The 22,929-nt window shown below is 40.0% G+C and overlaps 1 protein-coding gene across 22 annotated transcripts in view; it reads right to left on the bottom strand.

Annotated features, from left to right (window-relative positions):
* Positions 1-22,929, bottom strand: part of TANC2 (tetratricopeptide repeat, ankyrin repeat and coiled-coil containing 2) — a 631,662-nt gene that overhangs the window by 296,517 nt on the left and 312,216 nt on the right. For all 22 annotated transcript variants that reach the window (XM_039516554.1, XM_039516557.1, XM_039516556.1 and 19 more), the window contains one exon: positions 487-558. In XM_039516554.1, the coding sequence (XP_039372488.1) occupies positions 487-558 (72 nt within the window). The remainder of the gene's footprint in view (positions 1-486; positions 559-22,929) is intronic.

Genomic DNA, 22,929 nt, shown 5'->3' with positions numbered 1-22,929 from the left:
CTGTATTGCAGTGAAGGAGAGGATTTCCAGAGCCCAAACTAGATGCTGCACTCTCTCCATGCTACCACCCATGCACCCCTCTCCAGAAGTGGGTGCAGAAGATAGATGCCTGTGGAGTGCCTCTGCCACTGCTCTGTGGAATAGTAGGAAGAACTCCTTCATCCCCAGCTCCCAAGAAGATCCCCAGTTCACAGCCTGAGGAACTGAGGATGTGAAGCCCATATACATAAATTAATAGATACTACAGCATTTGTTTGAAAGGCTCCCACATGAATATTGTGCACCATACATTATTCCAGCTTCATTTCAACCCTTAAAATGGATCACTTTGTACCTTTCTGATCGTTATTAAATTGGTGCATATCTAAATTACAATAAAAGCTACAATAAACCAGAAGAGCTGGATATCTTACCAAAATAGAAAAACTGCACAAAGTGCTAACATAAGAGAAGTAAGCCCTTGAAGGAAAATGATACAAGCATTACCTTGCCCAGATCGGCCCTGGCGGGAGTCTACACTTGCCTGTCTTCGGTCTGGTGGTTCCTCGCTCCCTCCATCTGCATGAGAACCAAAACAGCATAAGTATACCAACATAGCAGATAGGTCAGGTAGACGCAACTTTTCCTCAAATACCATCACTTATCTTCTAGGAACGGACGAAAACCAGTTCAATCTTGCTGTGTGAGTGACAAAATTAAAGAGGAGGAAAAAACAATTGCCTATATCCTGTACAGTATTTTTTTATTTCTGTATAGCCCACTATAGCCACAATGCATGAGGTCCTTGCAGATGCATAGGCAAAAAGAAAAGAAAAAAAAAAGATCTGCCTTTAATTTTCTTCTGCCAATCTCAGACTTCTTAATAAAAATCAGAATAACACTTGTGCTTTTTCCATGAGTCAGTTAATTCCTTTGTCTTGAACAGTTTTGTAAAAATACTAAATTTTTAACGTATGTGAAACAAGTCCACAGTCAGCAGTAAATTGGAATACTGTGTTAAATATTGCTTCCCTTTGAAAATAATTCTTTAAACAAATCAGCAAAAAAAATAAAAATGTTTCTTGTTATCTCCTCCTGAAACTGTTTAGTAAGGCTGCAGCAGTAAACAGTAACAAGTAAATCTTGCCAGACAGATACTGGAAGGAACATGTAAATATTTTACAATTAATTACATGCCACTCTTCATTGATCAACTGACCAGATTAGTAACAATAGATGAGCAGATCAATAGAGATGTTTCAGTACATGTAGCAAACACAAGCTGAAAGCAGAAACAAGGAACTAGGAATTAAATGCATCATACTCTGAGAGTTACTTTAGTCTGGCTGTACAGAGTGTTAAAGACTGTAACAACATATACAAATATAGCAAGTACATGGTACAATCCAAAAGCCATTAGTCCTTACACAGGCAAAACTTCTAATGTCTTTAAGGAGTGTTTTAAAGTGATAAAACTTCTTAAATAGGAGGTTTACATCAGTAAGAACTTCAGGACTGGGCCAATAGCTCTGAGCGTACAGAAAGGTAAAATTTATGATTGAAATAAAAGTATAGTATTATATTAAAATATGTAAAATATTGCTATAGATGAATCAACTGAACTTTGTCATAAGCTGCTCAGTGATTGTATGCAAAAAATACTTTTCTTTTGAATGATCCTGCTGGCTCTGGTTTGAGAGAGACCCTATCCTTCAACTGGGGCATATCAATAAAATTAGCATGAGAATGTCTAAAACCCAAAGCTTTGCTTCTTGGCTAGGAAGAGCAATGATCCTAGGACAGTTGTCCACAAGGGCCAGTTTCCCAAAGCAAGTTACAGCAGCTTGGCAGCTCTTGTAACTCATGTCAGCTGCTTCTGACACCAGGGTGCAGATGAACTCCAGCCATATCACTTTCCCTGGTCATGTTTCTATTCTGGCTGTGTAACCCACACACCTTCTGGGTGTGGTGTCAAGGAAAAGGTGTTATAGGCACTATTCTAGCAGCTCTACAACGTTCAAGAATCCCACTACACGGGGTTATCCTCCTGGGGTTCACTGCGCTAAGTTTAGAGCTGCTTCGTGCCATTGGAGAGGCACAAAGCAGCACTAATACAACTGAGGACGGAGTGGATATACCTACATTGTTAGTTATAGTATAAAATTCTTATTGAAAAATTCCTTCCCTTGGTTTTCGAAAATTATTGTGCATGAAAACAGAATGAAAATCACCAACAGTCCCCTGGCTACAAGCCCAGATTGACAACCTCTAAGTCATGGAAGTTTCAAATGAGTGCTTTCATTCAAAGTATGAAAACACAATTCAAGATGATGACTTGGTTAACTGAATTTTTTATAAAGGGCTCTAAAGAAATATCACAGTAGATGGAAAAAAACAGAGAAAAATCTATATCTGTGAGAAAGAGCATGCATTATTAAAACATTAAAAGGTACAAACGTTTTTTTACTTTTATGATCTATACTCTATCACGTAGAGCATTCAAAAAACACTTTAAAATCTTATAAGAATTATTAAAAAAAACTAGATTAAAAGGAATAGGTGAAATATTTGTTGCCATGAAATTGGTTTTTAAGTAGTAAAGTTATTTGGAATATCAGATAGTACCTCTTTATACACTGCCTCTCCACAACCATTTAGATAATAGTGATACTAGTCAGTTTGATTATATTTGAATTAAACACTTTTAAACAACAAAGTAAGCTCAAACGAGCTGTGTTAAGCATATATTTTCACTGGCTAGCATAGAAAAACATCATACATTATCTTTAAAATGCCTTTCACAATAATTTAGAAGCGTAAAGAGCTTCATATTCCCTAAGTACTCTAGTGTATGCCTGAAAAACATAGTTTAAAAGATACTGAAAATCTAATTAATCTAAAATCTAATCTAATTCCACATATAAGGGCTAAATTGTTCTTAAAGGCCACGCACTGTTATGAGGGAGGACTGTCCTGCAGAAGCAGCACACATATGCAGTGTGCACTCTGGTGTGAAGTTTAGTAGAGAAGGAAGGGAGATAGCTGGTGTACCATGATCCCACGCTCACCTCAACCCTTCCTTTTTGCACATTTGAGCAGGGCCACATACAATTTATTAATGCCCTTTATAAAAACAATGTAATTAGAATTTAGGAGAGAGAGATACTTTAACTACCGGATAAGTACCCAATGAAATTACGATCAATAAAGCAACCAGTTACCAATACTGGTTTCAGAATTCTATGGCTCTCCAATTTCCCTTTAAGTAGTGCCTTCACAAACCAACAGAAATCTCCACTGACATAGGATTTATTGAGTGTATACCGAGACAAAGAAACATCCTATGCATCTTTGCCTTATTAAAGCAAACAACAGAGGATGACAGAGAGGAAAAGATGAGGAGGCTCAACGTTTCAAACTTTGACACATCATGTACTGTATCTAAGATGGACTCCTACCAAAGTTATGCAGTGCTACAATTCTGAGAACTCACTTCATTTGTTCTATTTTATTGTCTTGAGATCATTAACATGCTTCCTTCACCTTCTTATATGCCCCTGACTGTACTTTTTGAAAAAGTTCCTGTTTTCCTTTGGACATAATTTTGTACTGTATAGTGGTAGTCACTAGTATCAGTTAAGTCCCAGTTTGTTGTATTTAACACTGTATCCTCTAGTGCTCTCAAAGGGTTAATAAAACTAATATGCCATTGCTATAGACCCATAATTGCTGCAGTCGCTCTGTGATGAGAGCAGTCAAAAGACAACATGTAATGATGTGTCTCTTCGGACAGGAAGCGTGATAGACTTCAAGAGCGGGAGGAAGGAAGCCAAACAGCTAATCTGCATCCGATTACAATGGGATCGTATTAATCCCAAACTGTTTCCATTTTTCATTTTAACTAAGGCAACAATAATTTTCCATCAAACAAAATGAAACAGTAATAGTATAGTTCACTATATCTCCTTTAGTAGGCAGTAAACATAACCTGCCGGTTGGAAGTCTGAAGCCTTTTGCCTTAATCAATCATTATCCACTTTTCAACATCACCCCCAAACTGTAGAACTGAGATGGTTTTCATATTCTTTTTCTTTTAAAACAAATATATTGTTGCCCTTTGCCCAGGGGAAGAAATTTTGAGGCCTGGAGGAGATTTATGTGAGGTATCAACTTTGTGTGTTTTGTTTATTTACGAAATGTACCATCTGCTTGAACAGAGGTGGCAACTAACTGCACACAGGCAACTTTTCCTCTTGAAGAAACCTCAAGGGCTGCTGCCCCATCTTAGAAAGGGTCTGTGTTTGTCTCTCTCCAGAACTCAGACATACACAAATGCTTGAAACACTCTATAATAAGCCCCTGTGTTATACTCCTGAGAAACCCCTATTCAAAGGCTCCTCTCCACCCTTATGGTCTGGAAAAGCCAGGACCCTCCTTTTGTGCAATTACTCTACAATACAAAAGAAGCCAGAAAGGTCTAATTGCCCAGACAACGAACAATGCTTGAACCCACTCAATAACCCTAACAACTCTCCCAGGGCATTTATTGCAATATTTTAAAATACCCACTTTGTGGCACAACAGTTCAAAATGATATGTACAGAACTCCAGGTTCCAGCCCTGCAAATATCAGTAACAGGGACTTACTTCAGGCAAGCAAAAGATCCTGCCACAACTCTATGGCAAAGCAATTGTACAGGAATTTCTACTAACACGTAACATTGAACAATAAATTGTTGAATACATCTAGAAATAGTTTGGGATGATGCAATATGACCCAGGCGATTTTTAGCATAAAACATGAATAATACATAACTTTTAGTTCTATTTCAATAATATAGAAGAGCTTTTCCTGTACCCAAAGTATGTAAAACAGAGGCTCACTTAATAGTAAACGGTCTTGGAAAAACTACTGTTAAATTAATTGTCTGATCGATGAGAAATGCAGAAACCACTTTTGGCAAAAAAATGAGATCATGTTATCTTTATGAAAAACCATAAATGATGGATCAGCCATCAAGGTATTTACCGTAATTCACTCACACTTCTGGTTGATGTTATGGCAATAACAAATGCCACCATAAGACATAAATAACACAAAGAACACTCAGCCAAGGGTTCACAAGGTGGTTTTGTGAGTGTAGATAATGCATCTGAAGTTATCATCACTGATGGTGAAGGTGGCTTGAACTGGATGCCTCTGAGGATATTTGCAATGACTGAGCACCATGTCAATGAGTTCAGAATGTCTCGAGGTAGGTCAACATTTGAATACTGTCCAGAGCTGTCCTGCAGATTTGAGAAATCCAATGCTGCATTGGCCTCTTTTTCAGACTCGCAAATGGAGTCACATAAGTAATAACTACCATGAGACCCAGAAAGAAAGTAGCTTTATGAATGACATATTTGAATGTTTAAAATATATTGCACTATTTTTAAAAATCTGCCCTCAGGTAGAAAGGCTTTCCCTGATACTGAGTCCATACAGAGCCTATATATAAAATTCTCTTGAGTTGGACAGAGAGTAGACTTTTTGACATTCAGAAGTAGCACCAGGGCTGGAAAAAAAGGTGGTTATATAAACGATGTGACTTAATAGATCTTCACAAACAGCATCCTTCAACAGCCAATCATCCAAAAATTATGAACTAAAATACCCTGCTTTCTCAAATGAGCTGCTATCACAGAGAGACACTTTGTAAATACTCTTGTTGCTGTGGACAGGTCAACGTAATAAGCTTCTGTTTGCTGATAAAATGCGCTAACATGTCTCCAAATAGAGGAAGGGAAGGATCCTTGCTAATCTGCTCTCACATCATATCTGAGGACCGCTGTTCAACAAAGATGACATGGAAGGAGCATATTGTTTAGATTTAGGCCTCAATCTGAAAGATCTCTTCTTGTGTTGGCTCTGGAAAGATGTAGGGTGCTGGTGTTGTAGCTCATACCTTTGATTTGATGAGAAATAAAATGAGGAAGACTGTGGATAATACAATCTCTCATAATGGAAAGGAGTAGAAGATCATCTCCTAGTAGAAGAAATCAAGCTAAAAAAATTGGGGCCATTGAGCTTGTCTCCTTGAGCTTTCCCAGTCATCTTTTCACTGAAAGCCCACCACCTTCAAAGGGGAGATCCTTCATCTTAATTCTAGTATCCAAAGCCAGAGAAAAAGAGCAAATCCAAGTATGTTTCCTCAGAGTAACTGAAGAAGCCAATCCTCTGGCAGAAGAGCCTGAGGCATCAAACAAAGCTCTGAGAGCATGCTTTGCCACATTTTGACCTTTCATTAGGATTGCATTTACTAATCTCCTGTTATCATCCAACAAATCCTGCACAAACAATATTGTATTTTCCCAAAGGCAGAATTCATAGCGAGCCATAATTGCTTAATAATTTGCTACCCTAATACTAAGGGAATCAATATTCTTTCCCTTCTCTATCAGCAGGATTGGAATGTACTTGTTCAGACCTCAATCTGCTACTGGCAATAGTCACCAATAGTGGACTATGTACACAACATGTGTGAAAATATGAAAACTGCTCCAAGGGTATCTGATGTATTTTGTTTGCCTTCTTGGAAACAGGCTGGAAAGAGGCAGGCGTGGGCCAAACAGTCTTAGGATCCAGCAGACCACTGAGAATTAGTAATGGTAACCTACTATTGGAGATAGCACCAACAATGCTGAACACTGGATGGAAGGTTTCCTCCATGGCTACTGAAGGTAAGTGCAATATAGACACCATGCGATCCACCAGGTCATGAAACTGCAGAGCATCCTCACAGCATCCTCTGCATCAGATGACTGGAGGATAGCTAATGTAACACAGATGTTTAAAAAAGACTCCAGCGGTGATCCTGGCAATTACAGGCCAGTAAGCCTAACTTTAGTACCAGACAAACTGGTTGAAACTATAGTGAAGAACAGACACAGACACAGATGAACAGAATATATCGAGGAAGAGTCAACATGGCTTTTTTAAATGGAAATCATGGCTCACCAATCTATCAGAATTCTTGGAGGATCTCAACAAGCCTGTGGACAAAGGTGATCCAACGTGCTTGGACTTTCAAAAAGCCTTTGACAAGGTCCATCACCAAAGACTCTTCAGCAAACTAAGCAGTCATAGAATAAGAGGGAAGGTCCTCTCCTGAATCAATAACTGGTTAAAAGTCAGGAGAAAACAGATAGGAATAAATGGTAAGTTTCCACAGTTGAGAGAGGTAAATAGCAGGATCCCCCAAGGATATGTATTGGAACCAGTTGTGCTTAACATATTCATAAATAATCTGGAAAAAATGGGGTAAACAGTGAGGTGGCAAAGTTTGCAGACAATACAAAATTACTCAAGAGAGTTAAGACCAAAGCTGTCTGTGAAGAGTTACAAAGGGATCTCACTAAACTGGGTGAATGTGGTCTATAACAGACAATTACTGTTACATTCCTTTTGCCCGTTACACAGAGAATAAGAAACCATAACAATCATGTACAGTAACATTCAGCACAGGTTACAAATGGGGCTATGCTACCTGTGCCTTCTGTTTCTAGTTCCTTGTTTTTCTTCTTCTAACAATTATCCCTTTAAAAACCATGGCACAACAAATCCCCCACAAGCACAAGACAAATGCATTTTTTCAAGTGACTGCCCCCAGGAAAAGGGAAACCCACAAGAGGTTTCAGCAACCCTAAAAAAATAATCCAGTGAACAAACCCCTGCATAGTAATTACCAGACCAGCCTTTGAATACAAGCAAGTTGCATCTGCAGTCAATTTGATCTCATGTCAGCAATAATATGCTGCCTCCAGCTCACCTCATCCCCAGGTATTCATGTTTATGTTAAAGGCAAAGAGACCAGGTAATAAAAACAGCAATAAAGTGACATCAGCCCGACACTGCTACTCCTTTATTTAACTGCCACTCTCCTTAAAGCACAGAGGGTGCCTATTTCTTTTTTTTAAGTTCTTTATCTCCTTTTTATCTGACAAAGCAATCATTAGCAGCAGGCAAGCACAAGGGTGGGTCAGGTTTCTCAATGCATGCTGGGAAATCTGCTGCAAGAACAGACTGCATTAGATATGCCAGTGCTCTATGGAACTGTTAACAAAGAGCACTCCAGCATAATAGCTTGAGTCAATATTTGTAAAAGTCTGAACTATACAATGCACTACACTGTATAAAGACTGTTTGTAAAACACAGGACACCCACAATAAACCAGCCACTAGTTAGAAACTGATTTGATTCCAACCCAGTCTGTCATCCCTGCCAAAGGAAAGGAGTGCTTCACGCACACTATATCTAATACAACGTGGCTCAAAAGGCTCACAACTGCCATCAGGATTCTGAAACACACACATGGAAAGTCAAATTACCAAATCTGATCAAAGCATGCTGATTACAACACGGGACTGTAGCAGAATCAATCCCATGCCCTTAGGGCACTGTTGCCATGTGAATGATCAGCTCAGTTCCCTTTCCAGACTGTGTGTATGTCTCTGTCTTATCAGGGGCTTGCAAGCACCATGGAGGTTGAGCATCCCAGTGGATTCAGATCAGGCTAAGTAATGACATGCTCTAAATGCAGCTATTTAGTATTTGTCTACAGGAGATTTATCCCTAAAAAGGGGTAAAATTGTACCTCAGCTGGCCAGTAAAACAGAGATAAGGAAAGAGGGGACCAGAATAGCACAAATGCATTACTAAAATTTCTTCATAATAACAAGATTTACATACAATTTAACAACACTTCTCTTAAATAAACATGCTCATTACAAAATAACAATATTTTCTAACAGATGAACATTGCTGTTGAAATCACTCAAAAAAGGGATTTAATAAAAAAGGAGATAATATCACAGGGCCGGGAACCCACTGGCCCTGATCCCCCTCCCACCGTCCAAACCCCTCGGTCCCAGCCCAGGGTACCCTCCTACACTCCAAACCCCTCATCCCCAGCCCCACCCCAGAGTCCACACCCCCAGCCAGAGCCCTCCCTCCCCCGCACCCTCATGTCCCAGCGCAGAGCCCCCTGCTGTACCCTGAACTCCTCATATCTGGCCCGACCCCAGAGCCCACACCCCCAGCCAGAGCCCTCACCTTCTCCCACACCCCAACCCCAATTTCGTGAGCATCCATGGCCTGCTGTAATTACTATACCCAGATGTGGCCCTCGGGCCAAAAAGTTTGCCCTGCAATATCATCTAACACAATTCAATCCCTCCATGCAGGGGTTGCTGCACTAGAGAGAGAGAGAGAGAGAGAGAGAGAGAGAGAGAGAGAGAGAGAGAGTGTGTGTGTGTGTGTGTGTGTGTGTGTGTGTGTGTGTGTGTGTGTGTGTGTGTGTGTGTGTGTGTGTGTGTGTGTGTGTGTGTGTGTGTGTGTGTCAGAATCCACCTTATAAAGGGTCATCTCATATACAGAGAACTTCAATCTTTATTACCGCCAGTACCCTGATTCATTTGTGAACATTACTTTCACTATTTAAACAGAAAATATTTTTTTCCTTAATGGCTTTCTTATTTCCATCCACCATCACTCTTATCTATAAATGTAATTTTAGAAAGTATTTTTATTTTGTTTTAGATGCATTAATTTATACTTTTGTTCTGTTCTTTATATTAGAATAACAGCTGGATGACTAGACTCACAACTAGAACACAAAGCTGCAACAAACTTTACAGTAATAATTCAATGGAGTGCGAAAGCTCAGAATGCAAAATAGGAATATCAACACCCCAACTATAATATCATTGCTTTAACATGAAAAGCAATCCAATAATAGCTTTCCAACTGTGGCAAGTTTATTATGCAAAGTAATGGGGAGTTATAAATCATAGCAATGTTTTCATAGACATGCTATTACATTTGGTAATGGCTAATATATTGGTCTCCGACAGTCAGAGAGTCAAGGCATATTTTCAACCCAAAGACGCTAATAATTAAGAAAATATAATCGATCTAGGTACTGCTTGATCTCATATTTGAAATGAGTTTAGAAAAACAGAGAGTTCATACTCAGTTAATATGGATAGTGTTTTCTCCTTATTATAGTTTTAAATATAGACACATTGGATGTATGAGCAGCGAGAGAGAGGAAGATAATTTAATTGAAGTATGGTACTTATTGTACCCATGTTCTGGGGATAACTTTCCATATCATAAAAGCCACAGCATCACAAACAAGAAGTTCTTTCTGGAATCGTGGTTATAATGAGAAAAGATGCAGTCCAATATGATGTATTATTAACACTGATTAATATATACCTACAGACTCAGAGTGGCTAACTCTGTTAAGTATCTCTATTCATATTGCATATTTTAATTTTATATAGAGAGACATACACGTTTCATATTTTGGTGCACATCAAAGTAAGCATTCACTTTACAGTTATGTAAAGTTTGGCATAGTAAGAGAGGTTGAGTGACTTGCTCTCCATTCGTTGAGACACGACTAACACCTGTAGAGTCGCTATTCATTTCTATTTCAGAAGTGGAATCTGATTCCATGTTCAGTAAAGTTAATGATACTTATCTCCTTTGTAAAGCGCTTCAAGATCAATTGCTGAAAAGTGCTATATAAGAGCTACGTATTATTATTACTGTATACTTTCAACTTTAAACCTATATTAATAAAAGTACTATTTCCAAAGTTTCTAAACAAAAGCTACACCTCATCTCGACTATCAGCACTGTTTTACTGCTGGGGGGTTAGCTGGTGGAGAGAATACAATATGCAGTAAAAGTATGCACTGATTAGTGCAAGCAGAAACATATTGCATGGAAGGCTAATCCAGAGATACAACAGAGACTAAGAATATCCAAATTACCAACGAAGATGCCTCCAGAAGACAGTCAATCCCTATTCAGACACTAGTCTCAAGACTCTATGCGCTTGACTGTGAATGCTAAGAGGACTGGAAATAACAATGGAAATCCAGTTATATTTGTTGAAGGGTATCACTGGGTTCTATACATATGTATTCAGAACATTTTGTTTAGTTAATGGATGTGCCCTTATTGACAAGCCAGAGATGAGATTACTTACCTGTAACTGGAGGTTCTTCAAGATATGTGGTCCTATTTGGATTCCAAATGTCGGTGTGTATGCACACCATGTGACAGAAGGTTTTCTTAGCAGTGTCCATTGAGACACATGCATCATGCATCCCCTCATGTTCGCAGCTGAGGGTATAATAGGCTGTGTGGTACGACACCTCTCCAGTGTCTCACCTACCACTGAGTAATCGAGTCCGCAGCAGAGGGGATGGAAAAGGGGTACTGGAATCCAAATAGGGACCACACATCTCAAAGAACCTCCAGTTACAGGTAAGTAACCTCCTATTCTTCTTCGAGTGACAGTCTCTATATGGATTCCAAACATGGGTGAGCAGCGAGCAGGGATCAGCGTGGAAGTGCAGTCTCTAGTACAGTCTGGCTTACAACTGTGTCTGCAGCCGCCACCTGGGTGATGGCAAAGTAGGATGGAAAGGTGTGTATGGAGTGCCACATTGCTGCGTGACAGATGTTCTATAATGAGACATCTGTGAGGCAGGTCAATGTGGCTGTGTGCACTCACATAGAATGCGCTTTCATCCATCTGGTGATGGTATGTTGGTGCACATGAAATGCACCCAGAGACCCATTTAGACATGCGTTGCAAGGAGAGGGCTTGTCCCTTGTACCAGTCGGCATTGGCTATAGAGTCTTGGTGAAGCACAAAAGGCACGGATTTTGGGGAAGCAGAACACTAGGGCACAGTGGAAGCAGAGGGAGTGCAGGACTCTGCCTGCGTGGGAGGTGTAAGATTTGGGACAGAAGACAGGAAGATGGATGGTTTCCTCCCTAGGGAGGAATTTCAGGTGTAGCCGCAAGGAAATGTTATCTTTGTGGAAGATGGCGTAAGAGGGGTCAACCATCATGGCTGCCAGCTCACTGACCTGTCCAGTCGAGTTAATGTCTACTAAGAAGATCACTTTCACGGAGAGATGGGTGAGGGAGCACGTTGCCAGTGGCTCAAAGGGTGTTTTCATGAGATTGGAGAGAACTAGAATAAGGTCCCATGAGGATGTGGGCTTGAGGACTGGCGGGAATGCATTGAGCAGGTCCTTCAGGAAATTAATGGTGATAGGGTGTGTGAACAGTGAGACGCCATCCACTGGGGGAAGAAAGGCAATGAGCACTGCCAAGTGGACCTGGACAGAGATGTGGGTAAAGCCTGATGTTTTGAACTCAAGAAGATAGTCTAGCACCACAGGTATGGATATCACAGTCAGGGGTTGCTGATGGCAGTGAGCTCATGAGGTGAAGTGCTTCCATTTCACTCAGTAGCAGATCCTGGTGGATGCTCTCCTTTGAGTAAGGATGTGTTGCACTAGATTGGAACATGTTCTGTCTACCCTTGAGCCCCATCCAAAAACCAAGCTGTGAAGTGAAGAGGGCACAAATGAGATGCTGGAGTCTGCCCTGATTGTGCGTGAGGAGATCTATGAGTGTTTGGAGGTGGCGTGGTGTGCAGGCAGAGAATCTGAGGAGGTCCATGAACCAAAACTAACAGAGCCAGAATGGGGTTACAAGCAAATCCAGACAAATCTTGCATAGCATTGTGGGAGGGAAATGGGGGGAAAAGGTGTAGCAGAGACCACTCGTCCTGGGGAGGAGAAGAGCATCACCCTGCAAGTCCTCCCATATAGCTCTCCTGGAACAATAAAGGGGCAGGTTGCAGTTCTCGTGAGTGGCAAAGAGATCCCAGCACAGTGTGGCCCATTTGTGGAAGAACCACTGGAGCGTGGCATCGTGTAGTTCCCACTTGTGGTTCACCTAGAGTCCTGCTGAGCGCGTTGACCAGGGAATTTTGGGAGCCTGGGAGGTACGTGGTTTGGAATATCACTTGGTGTTTGATGCACCAGTTTCAAAAGTGGATGGACTCAGAGCAGAGGGAGGGAGACTTGGCGCCACCCTGCTTGTTGATATAAATTATGGCTGTGATGTTGTTGGAGAGCATATGAATGTGTCTTGACTGAATGAGAGGGAGAAACACCTGGCACACAAAATGGACTGCCTGCAATTTCAGGACGTTTATATGCATCCTAGTGTCTCGTGACATCCAAACACCTTGGGCTGTGTGACGTTCCAGGTGTGCTCCCCAAATCATGAGGGAGGGATCCATTATGATGGTGACTTGCAGAGTAGGAGGGGCAAAGGGGGCACCAACCATGACCTTGGAAGGGTCAGTCCACCACGTGAAGGAGGCCAGAACTGTCCAGGGGACCAGGACTCTGGTGTCCAAATGATGCTTGTGTGGTCTGTAGACAGAGAGAGGCCACAGCTGTAGGCAATGCATGCAATGTCACCAAGGTACAGGCTGCCATATGTCCAGAGAGGGAGAGACGGCCTGGGGTCCCACTTTGGCCAACAGCCGTCCCTCATCCAACAGTGCCATGAACTGCCGCTGTTGGTCCAGTGGCAGCTTGTCCCTGAATTCTGTTAGTTTACTGTAATTGTTGACGTCATGTTTAGAGCCTGATAACTGGCAATGTGGAACTGGAGCCTTGCTGAGGAGTAAACTTCCTTGCCTAGCAGGTCCATCCTCTTTGCTGCTCTGTCTGGGGGAGTGGATTTCTGCGAGTGCTGTGGGCCCACTCCACTGCTGCATGGACGAGTTGTGGGTGAATGTGTAAAAAGGAAGTCTGTTCTACTAATATTGATTCTGCTTATCAAAAAGAACAAATCCATTTACAAATAAAAAGATGAATGAAAATAGGTAACAAAGTCAATGATACAGAAAATCTGAATAGGGCTATAAGGCAAATTTTCTGACATACCTAAATGAATCAGAAGCCTGAGTTCCATGGACTTCCAATGGGATACAGGTTCCTAAAGCAGTTAGGTGTTTCACAATACACTGGAAGAAACTCTTATGCAATATTCATAATTTCCATAATACCAATATTTGTTTTTGAAACATATTTTGATGAACGATCTTCATGTGGAATTATGGACAAGGCTAGAAGATACCCTAAAATAATAGCTCATTATCTCAATCATTTAAATATATGTAATATTGGTCTTTCTGGAAACTACATAAAGTTAATGGGGCAGTGTGGGAAGTAATCAGCTAAAAATAATGTTTACTGTCACTAAATTAGAAAGGTACTAATTTGCTGTAATCCAAGTGCATCAACTTACAATTATTTATATGAGTTTAGATTTCAAGCTGTTTTGAGGAAATATAGGATCATCCAATACAAGCAACTGAAGTTCTAGAAACTGAAGATCTTCCACAGAGGAGGAAAACAAAAAACAAAGCCAGCATCTTCAGTATATATAAGGGGACCCAATTTGCCAAGAAAGTGGGAGCTAGAATTTTTATCTACCATTGTTCAAGGATGAGTAATCACTGCTGGTGGTTTCGAACCATTCTCTCAACCCACCAGATTCAGTAATAACTTTCCTGAAAGTAAAAAATAAAAATAAAAATTAAACATTTATTTTAAATTATTATAGTGTTAGAACTCAAATCCTGGACAAATTTAATTAATTGGAAATTGCATCAGTTTTGGGGTGGGAAACAATGTTTTTCACAAGTACTCAGTAACAAATAAATTCCAAAATTGCTAGGTGTTGCTCAAGGCACTTAAAACACAAACATCCTTATTTCACACTCTTGGTTTGAAGTCTACAGTGGAAGATGGAAATATTTTCTCTAGCACATTAAGAAACCTACTTTGCCATCAAAATTGGAAGAAACTTGAAAATAAATAGTTTGTACCAGATTACAATTGTATCACCCAGAGCCATCTCTGTTATAACCCTTGAGGTTCTAAACAGTAATGGAAATATGCCAACACATTTATATAGCTATTCTTTATGAGATTTTCAGTGGCCTTTGACTGTCAAAATGTGTCAAATTGTTAAAAGCAGTTATGTAGTAAAAAATAAAAACAGGTTTAGTGTAACTGGGAAAAATGAATAAATAACTTTGAAGATTCAATTACAAAGTATTACTCCACCACTCAAAAATTAATGGTCAATAAAGACCCTTACAAACAGAAATCAAGCCAGGATTTAAAACCAATAATTAACCATATAAGAAATTATCTCCAACAGAATGATATTTCAAAGGAAAAGTGATACATACATATATATACTGTGCATTTTTATTATCTTGCGTGCCAGCTGTATGCATGTCCAAGCTAACTTTAATGATATACCTGCCTTTATTTACTTCTTGCTATAATGTGCGACTCCAGACTAGCAGGATATAATATATCTAGAATTAAAAATTCACAGAGGTGACAATTCACAGGACATGCATTGTATAGTCAAAGTTAATAACACGGTACAATACTGTGCAATCTAAGAGTATGTAGTTATGATTGTGCCCTGATACACAGTAAAAACGTTTTTTACATCAGGTATTTGGATATGGTCATTCTGGCCCTAAAGTCAATTAAAATAAATGTAATGATAGACCATATCCATTCTGCAATAATAAGTTTACAATATAGCACATTAGGTAGAATATATATGTATACATGAAACTACAGCTAGCATTGCATTATTTATCAGTAAAAAATGAAGATGCTGGCTTTTAGACAGTAAAATACAATTAAATTTTCTAAATGATAACTGTCTCCATCCAAATTTCCTACTCAGTTTAGGCCTGGTTTTCAGAAGTGCTGAGCACTCATCTTCCATTAACATCCATGCAGGGGTGAGTGCTCAGCAGCTAACAAATCAACTCCCTTGTGCTTAAACACAGGAAGACATTACTAGCAAGAATACATCAATACAAAAAAATCCAGTAAAGTTATGCATTTATACAGATGTAGAAAAGTGCAAGCAATGTGGTATAAATATACATCATTTTAGATGTTAGAATAATCAAAGACATGCCTTTACACCAGATTAACTACATGACTGGGACAAATACTCTCATTGTGCAAGATTCAACATCTCCTGTTCCTTTAATTGAAAGCTAAGAAAGCCCCATCACCAGATCTTTAGTCCTTCGAGGAGACTTCCAACAGAAACAAGGAAGACAAATCTCGTTATTCCTGATGTTACTGTGATAAGAAACAAATAGAAACAATCTGGGTTTTGTTTTTTAAAAGAAGAGTTTCAGGCCTTCTTAATAAATCACAGAGCAACACAAAAAGAATATAAATGATTTTTTTTCCTTTGTAGGTCAACTTTAAAATAATTGTAGATTTGTATTTTTGGAAAGTGATTATTTTGAAGGCATTGCCCCATTTTTACCAATTCAATAACTGTTCCCATGGAAACAGGAGCAGGGGAAAAATGCTAACAGCAGAGATGTTTGAACTTAATCAGCTATTAAAATAGCTTGAACAGTTCACCTGTGTTGTCTTTTATTTGTCTGTCTTGTCTTATTCATAGATTCTTCAGGGCACAGCATATGTCTTATTTAAATTAATAGCATTATATACTTTTTAGAACAATATTGCAAGTCCCCCTTTTTAAACTGTACTAGATGACTTTAGGATCTAACAGTCTCCTAAAGTCTGTAGTACAGTACACCACCTCTGTAAAAGATTTGCCTGCTCTTACAGGGGCATTATTTGAAACAGCACAAATCAACCAGAAGTGGCAAAACCTTTGTCAAGCAATCAGTTGCCTCTTTTAACCGTTACCCATTTTATAAAGCTGAAGAATGCCTGAGTACCATGTCTTTAGAACAGTGGCTCTCAACCCTTCCAGATTTCTGTACCCCTTTCAGGAGTCTGATTTGTCTTGTGTACTTCCAAGTTTCACCTCACTTAAAAACTACTTGCTTATAAAATCAGACATAAAAATACAAAAGTGTCACAGCACACTATTACTGAAAAATTGCTTACTTTCTCATTTTTACCATATAATTATAAAATAAATCGATTGGAATATTAATATTGTACTTACATTTCAGTATCTAGTATATAGAGCAGGATAAGCAAGTAATTGCATGAAATTTTAGTTCTTACTGACTTCGCTAGTGCGTTTTATGTAGCCTGTTGTAAAACTGGGCAAATATCTACAAGAGTTGATGTACCCCCCGGGAGACCTCTGCATACCCCCAAAGATAGGTGTACCCTGGTTTAGAACCACTCCTTTAGACAGTATTATAGTGGTCACCAGTTGAACTTAAAGAAGGGGCATTTGAAAGAGGGGATGGACAAAAACATAAGCACATGGGGACAGAGGGAGTATGTGACAGAATGAAGAATATTGATTCATTAGTTTTTAATCAAACTTTTCTGGGCAAACTTGGGGCAACTTTATCTGATGGAGACTTGAAAATCTAGTTAAGTCTGGGGATTCCACTATATATATATATTACTTCCTATACATAAACTTGTACAAGAATTCCAGTTTGCATTATATTTCAGTTTGTATTATATTATGGTAGCATCTCCAGAGTTAAGATTGTGTTGCAATTTCCATTTAAAGCAGAATTAAAAGCTGCTGTTTTACACTGTAGTCATAGAATCATAGAATTATAGAAGATTAGGGTTGGAAGAGACCTCAGGAGGTCATCTAGTCCAATCCCCTACTCAAAGCAGGACCAACACCAACTAAATCATCCCAGACCGGGCTTTGTCAAGCCGGACCTTAAAAACCTCTAAGGATGGAGATTCCACCATCTCCCTAGGTAACCACCCTCCTAGTGAAATAGTGTTTCCTAATATCCAACCTAGTGGTGAATTCCATCTCCAAATTTGGCATAATCATCCTTCAAAAGGTAATTAATTTTCTAGGATTATTTTTTATTTAAAAGTGTATGTAATTTCTGCAGTGAACAGCTTTAGAATTACTTCCTTTTTTAAATTTAGACCCGTTTTCAGATTTTTGGGACCCCTGTTAACTTAAAAAATGGAATGTTCTACACCATTCAAATTTCACCCACTAATTATCTTCACTATGTCTCAAATGTAGGCTAAATGGAAGCCAACATCAATAGAATCAATTTGAATAGATTCAGTGGTGAAAATATATCAAATAATATTTGTGATGGAAAGAGGTAATTTATGCTGGGGAGGACAGAAGTCCCAAACTGATTTATTTTTAATAAGAAGAGAGAGATTACAAATAATCAATTTCAAGGTAATAACCAGCAAGTTCACTGTGAGACAGCAAAGACTTCTCTTTCTGGACTTCAGAATGCAGAGGCCTTGGAAGCCTCTGATTTTTGGGCCAATCATCAGGATTTTTTATCTCGAGCTTGGCAATACTGATAGGTCCCAAGGTAAACAACTGTGAACTGTTCTTTGATGTTATCTGGAAGATTTTAATTTGGTTTTACTTAAATCATTAACTGAAATTTTATATCACACTCTCAAAGGAAAACATAATGCAAATATCTTGGGAAATTTATGCAAGCTACAATGTAAACACATGAGGATTTTTAACTCACCTATAGCAAATCTTATCCCAGAGATTATCCTCCTGCTAGCAAAGCAAGAATTCTTTAACATTAGTTTAATGAATGTGTGTACTGAAGAGATGATATCATAAAATCACAGAGTTTTTACTCCCCAGTATCTTTAAAAAATTTAAGCCAGCTTTCTTGACAGAAAAAGGAATTTAAATGAAATGGTAACTGAAACTTGTGCTGTGACTGCTTCAGAGACACAGGCGCAAAAATACTCCCTCTCTTCCTGCTGGTTCCTTGAGTCAGTGGTCATGTGAGAAAAACTCCTTTTTTAGTAAAGTAACTCCTGTTACCACAATGAGAAATAAGTATCCTACTCATTTGGTTAAAATAATACTTACGGTATATCTCAAACAAAATAATTATGACCCTGTGACATGCGTTCACCTTGCTGTGTCGGAGACTAAGGAGCTCTTCTCCCTGGAGCTGATGACATACCCTATCTGACATCTAATTTTCATAATAAATAATTAAAAATGATCTCTTAACTGAACTTCCACTGTTCTTCATGATTACGATGATGCATGGATAATGATTTTTTAAATTTGCTTATAATGAAAACATTATATAAATTCATAATTACTCTCTAGAGGCCTGAAAAATATTATATTTATCAATGTCAGCAAAAGGTTCCCACACCTCAAAATAAATTTAATCCCACACTTACTCCCTCAAGTAAAAGTCTGAGCTAACCTTATCCTGTGCCCTGCCGGCTAAATGATAAGGCTTTGTTGGACCACAGAAGGACAGCAAATTCCACAGTAGAGACACCTCCACTAAGAATCCTGTGCTGTGGATTTGTTGAGGGAAGAGAGATCTCAAGGGATAGGGGCTCTGTCCAAGCCATTCCTCCTCTGAAAAATAAATTAATTTTGTTCCCTATAAATCAGTCTCTGCAGCTCCTTCTAAAACCTTGCAAGATCCCTGCATTGCTCTTCCCATTGTTTATCTCCCCTGGGCACAAGACCCCATTTGCCGCCCATTTTCTCCGGCATACTGGTTGGCTGCTTTGTTCTTTACCAATGTTGCTAACTTTCAGAAATTTATCATAAGCAATGCAATTTTGGCCATTACTACAGGAGCTCTAGCAAAAAACGTGATAAGCTCCTGCTTTCATGTGAGTTGTGAGAGAGCAAGTCCCACCCAAACAATGGGCTCTAGCTTAAGGGATGATGAATGTCAGTCTCAGCACTTTCATTTGCTACTACTTATTATTAACCAAGACAGATCTAATTGCTACCTTATGGGAGATGACTATCATTCAGATCACATATAGAGGTTTATGAGTGTTCTACTGTCTCCCTGCAGAGAGATCTGGTTCTTTAACTCAAGTGGTAAAGATTCATACTTCTAAATCCAGAAGTCTCATGTTCAATCCCAACGGATGACCTAAACGGGGCACAGTTACACTTGGCTATGCCAAAAGTAGTGTTTCTCAAACTTTGGTTTGCAGACCCCTGGAGGTCTACAAAGGTCCTCCAGAGGGTCTGCGACCCCCACTGATCAACTCCCCTCCCTCCCGCTATCTCCCAGTGGCTACTGAAGCCAAACCGTGAGACTTTAGGAGCTAAAAGTCTGGCAGCATAGCAAGGCTAAGGCAGGTTCCCTGGCTTTGCTCCACTCCCCAAAGCAGCTGGCATGTCCCTGTGGCCCCTGCGGGGAACGGGGGTCTCCGCATGCTGCTCCTGCCTTGGCCCGGAACTGTGGCCAATGGGAGCTTCAGGGGCGGTGCCTGCGGGCAGGGGCAGCACACAGAGACCTCCTTCCCCATGCTATTCCCAGCCTAGGGGCCGCTGCCAGAGAGATGTGCTGGTTGCTTTCGGGAGCTGCCCAAGGTAAGCATTTGCTGGAGCCTGCACCCACTCCCACACCCCAGCTCAGAGGCCGCACCCTGCACCCAAACTCCCTCCTAGAGTCCGCACCCCACACCCACTCCCGTACCCAAACTTCCGCCCAAGGCCCGCACCCGCTCCTGCACCCAACCCCCTGCCCCAGCCTGGTGACAGTGAGTAAGGGTGGGGGAGAGTGAGTGATGGAGGGAGGGGGGATGGAGTGAGGGGGGGGCCTTGGGTGAAGGGGTGGCGTGGGGGCAGGGCCTGGGGCTGAGCAGGCAGTTGGGGGGCCCCAAAAAGTTTTAAATCAAATTGGGTGTCCTTGGATTGCTAAAGTGTGAGAACTGCTGCCATAAAGATAAATGGAATAACCACTAGACCATACTCTTCTCCCAGAGCTAAGAATAGAAACCAGGGATCTTAATACCCAAACATTCCCTACTCAGTCACAAATAGATGGAAACGACTACTGGACTTTTGGCAGCCCCATATGAGATGAGTTTGGCAGGTCCCAGTTCCAGCTTCCATGTTGCAAACTCACAACTGTGCTTTGCAGTGGATTTTAAACTCTTTGGTGAAGAGAATGTCTATTATGTGTTTGTACAATACCACTCCCCACCACCTCTGTTAGAAGTTGGATAAAAAAGGGGTCTGAATGTGAAACATTAGCGAGGGGTAGTAATATATTAATAGGTCATTACTCTCTTCACTATGATCAAAAGTGCACCAATGCCACAGAAGAGTGCAGTAGGTGAGGCCACTCAACACCTGGGCAACAGAACAACCCAATGATTTGTCACTGTGTAACCCAACCAATTTAGTTTACCTTCTGGTTTTCATATATCACATCACAAACCACTAGACAGAGACTGTACATAAATCTTTTCAATGTATACAATTACTGAGATTCTGGTCTGTACAGTTTCTCACTGTATCAGCAAGGAGATGCCATTAATCTAGTACCACTGTATTACACATGATAGCTTAAAACATTTTTGCCACTTAAGATGGGACCATGAATCAAATCAGTGGCAAGGGAAGGTAAAAGCAGATGCCCCTCTCCATTATGATTGTGAGGAAAGAGAAACATGCACCCAAAAAAAGAAAATAAAAAATAAAAGAGAGAGAGAGAAGAAAAGCTGCTGGAATTAATTATTTTTAACCTAAACATTTTTTTTCTAAAATTTGTTTAAAAAAAGAACACATTACTTTTCACTAATCACCACTCCAATAGATTTCTGCTACATAAAGCTAACCATGCAAAAGAAAGATCTGCATAGTAAAGACATTCAGTCTTTATATGCCTGACCCAGAATATCTTAAAATAAGATGTTTCTTCACTGAATTTTATTCAAATAGTGATAAGGCATTATACTAAAGCAAATATGCGACAGAACATGGATCAACATAACCAGTCTGGCATCTAAAGAAAACACAGGTTTACCTGTGACCAGACAATGCTATTAATATATACAACAATGTTAAGTTATATGTCCCCATTATTCTGCAGACAATGTAAAAACTACCTTTCCTAAGGGTAGATCATTTAATAATTTCTGAAACATTTCACAAGACCATATGTTTTCTATTTGGCTCATCTTCCATCAAACATGCAGTCAAATCAGGCTCAGAAAATCAGAATGTTAGATTACTGCACAATATTGAAGCAGCAGCACTATCATGCAGACAAGGTTGCTCAAAAAGTACACATCCATATTCCTTTCTTAATAAAAATCTAATAGAAAATTATTTTTAATAAGGAAAATACAACAGTTTGCACTGTTAAAAATCCTGCAAATATTTTTTTCTTTAAAAACCAGCAAAACTGATCTAATGCCTTGTTTTATCTCTCAATTCCTTATGCTTACCTTGAATGTACTGTTACAGAGGCATGTGCTTGAAGGCTAACAGCAGGACGATGGCGCAAAATTCAAAATAAGAAATGATGTAGCAAGGTCAGATTAAATCTTACAATGTCAGAAAGCTTCACAAGGAAGCGAGAGTAGAAGAGATCATGTGGTTTGAATGCTACAGAGGCAGGTAAAAGGGTTAATGAACCATGAACAACTCTGTGTGCTGTAAAAAGTGTTAAGAAAAATTACCTGAAAAATCTAAGCAACAAGAGAAAAAACACATTAACTTTCTAAAAGATAGGCTGACCTTCCATGTTTGAAGCAAGAATTAGAATTAAGAGATGCACCCAGACAACGCAGGGCTATCAGTCACTTGAAATACTTGCTATATTTGTTTCCTCTCCAGACAAACAACCTTATCTCTTCAAAATGACCAAAATCAGGGTATGTCTAAGTCCAGGGATCAGCAATCTTTGGCACGTGGCCTGCCAGGGTAAGCACCCTGGCAGGCCGGGCCAGGTTGTTTACCTGCCGCGTCCGCAGGTTCGGCCGATCACAGCTCCCACTGGCTGCAGTTCGCCATCCCAGGCCAATGGGGCCTTTGGGAAGCGGCAGCTAGCACATCCCTCAGCCCGCACCGGTTTCCAACGCCCCCATTAGCCTGGAGCAGCGAACTGCAGCCAGTGGGAGCCACAATCGGACGAACCTGCAGACGCGGCAGGTAAACAAACCAGCCCGGCCCATCAGGGTGCTTACCTTGGCGAGCTGCGTGCCAAAGGTTGCCGATCCCTGGTCTAGACCATAGAGACTGTACTAGCATAGCTAGGTTATGTCAGCAC

This window comes from Mauremys reevesii, linkage group 27 (assembly GCF_016161935.1).
Source record: "Mauremys reevesii isolate NIE-2019 linkage group 27, ASM1616193v1, whole genome shotgun sequence".
In the NCBI taxonomy this organism is placed as follows: Eukaryota; Metazoa; Chordata; order Testudines; family Geoemydidae; genus Mauremys; species Mauremys reevesii.
The sequence above is the reverse complement of the archived record's forward strand: the minus strand, read 5'-3'. Positions and strand labels throughout refer to the sequence as shown.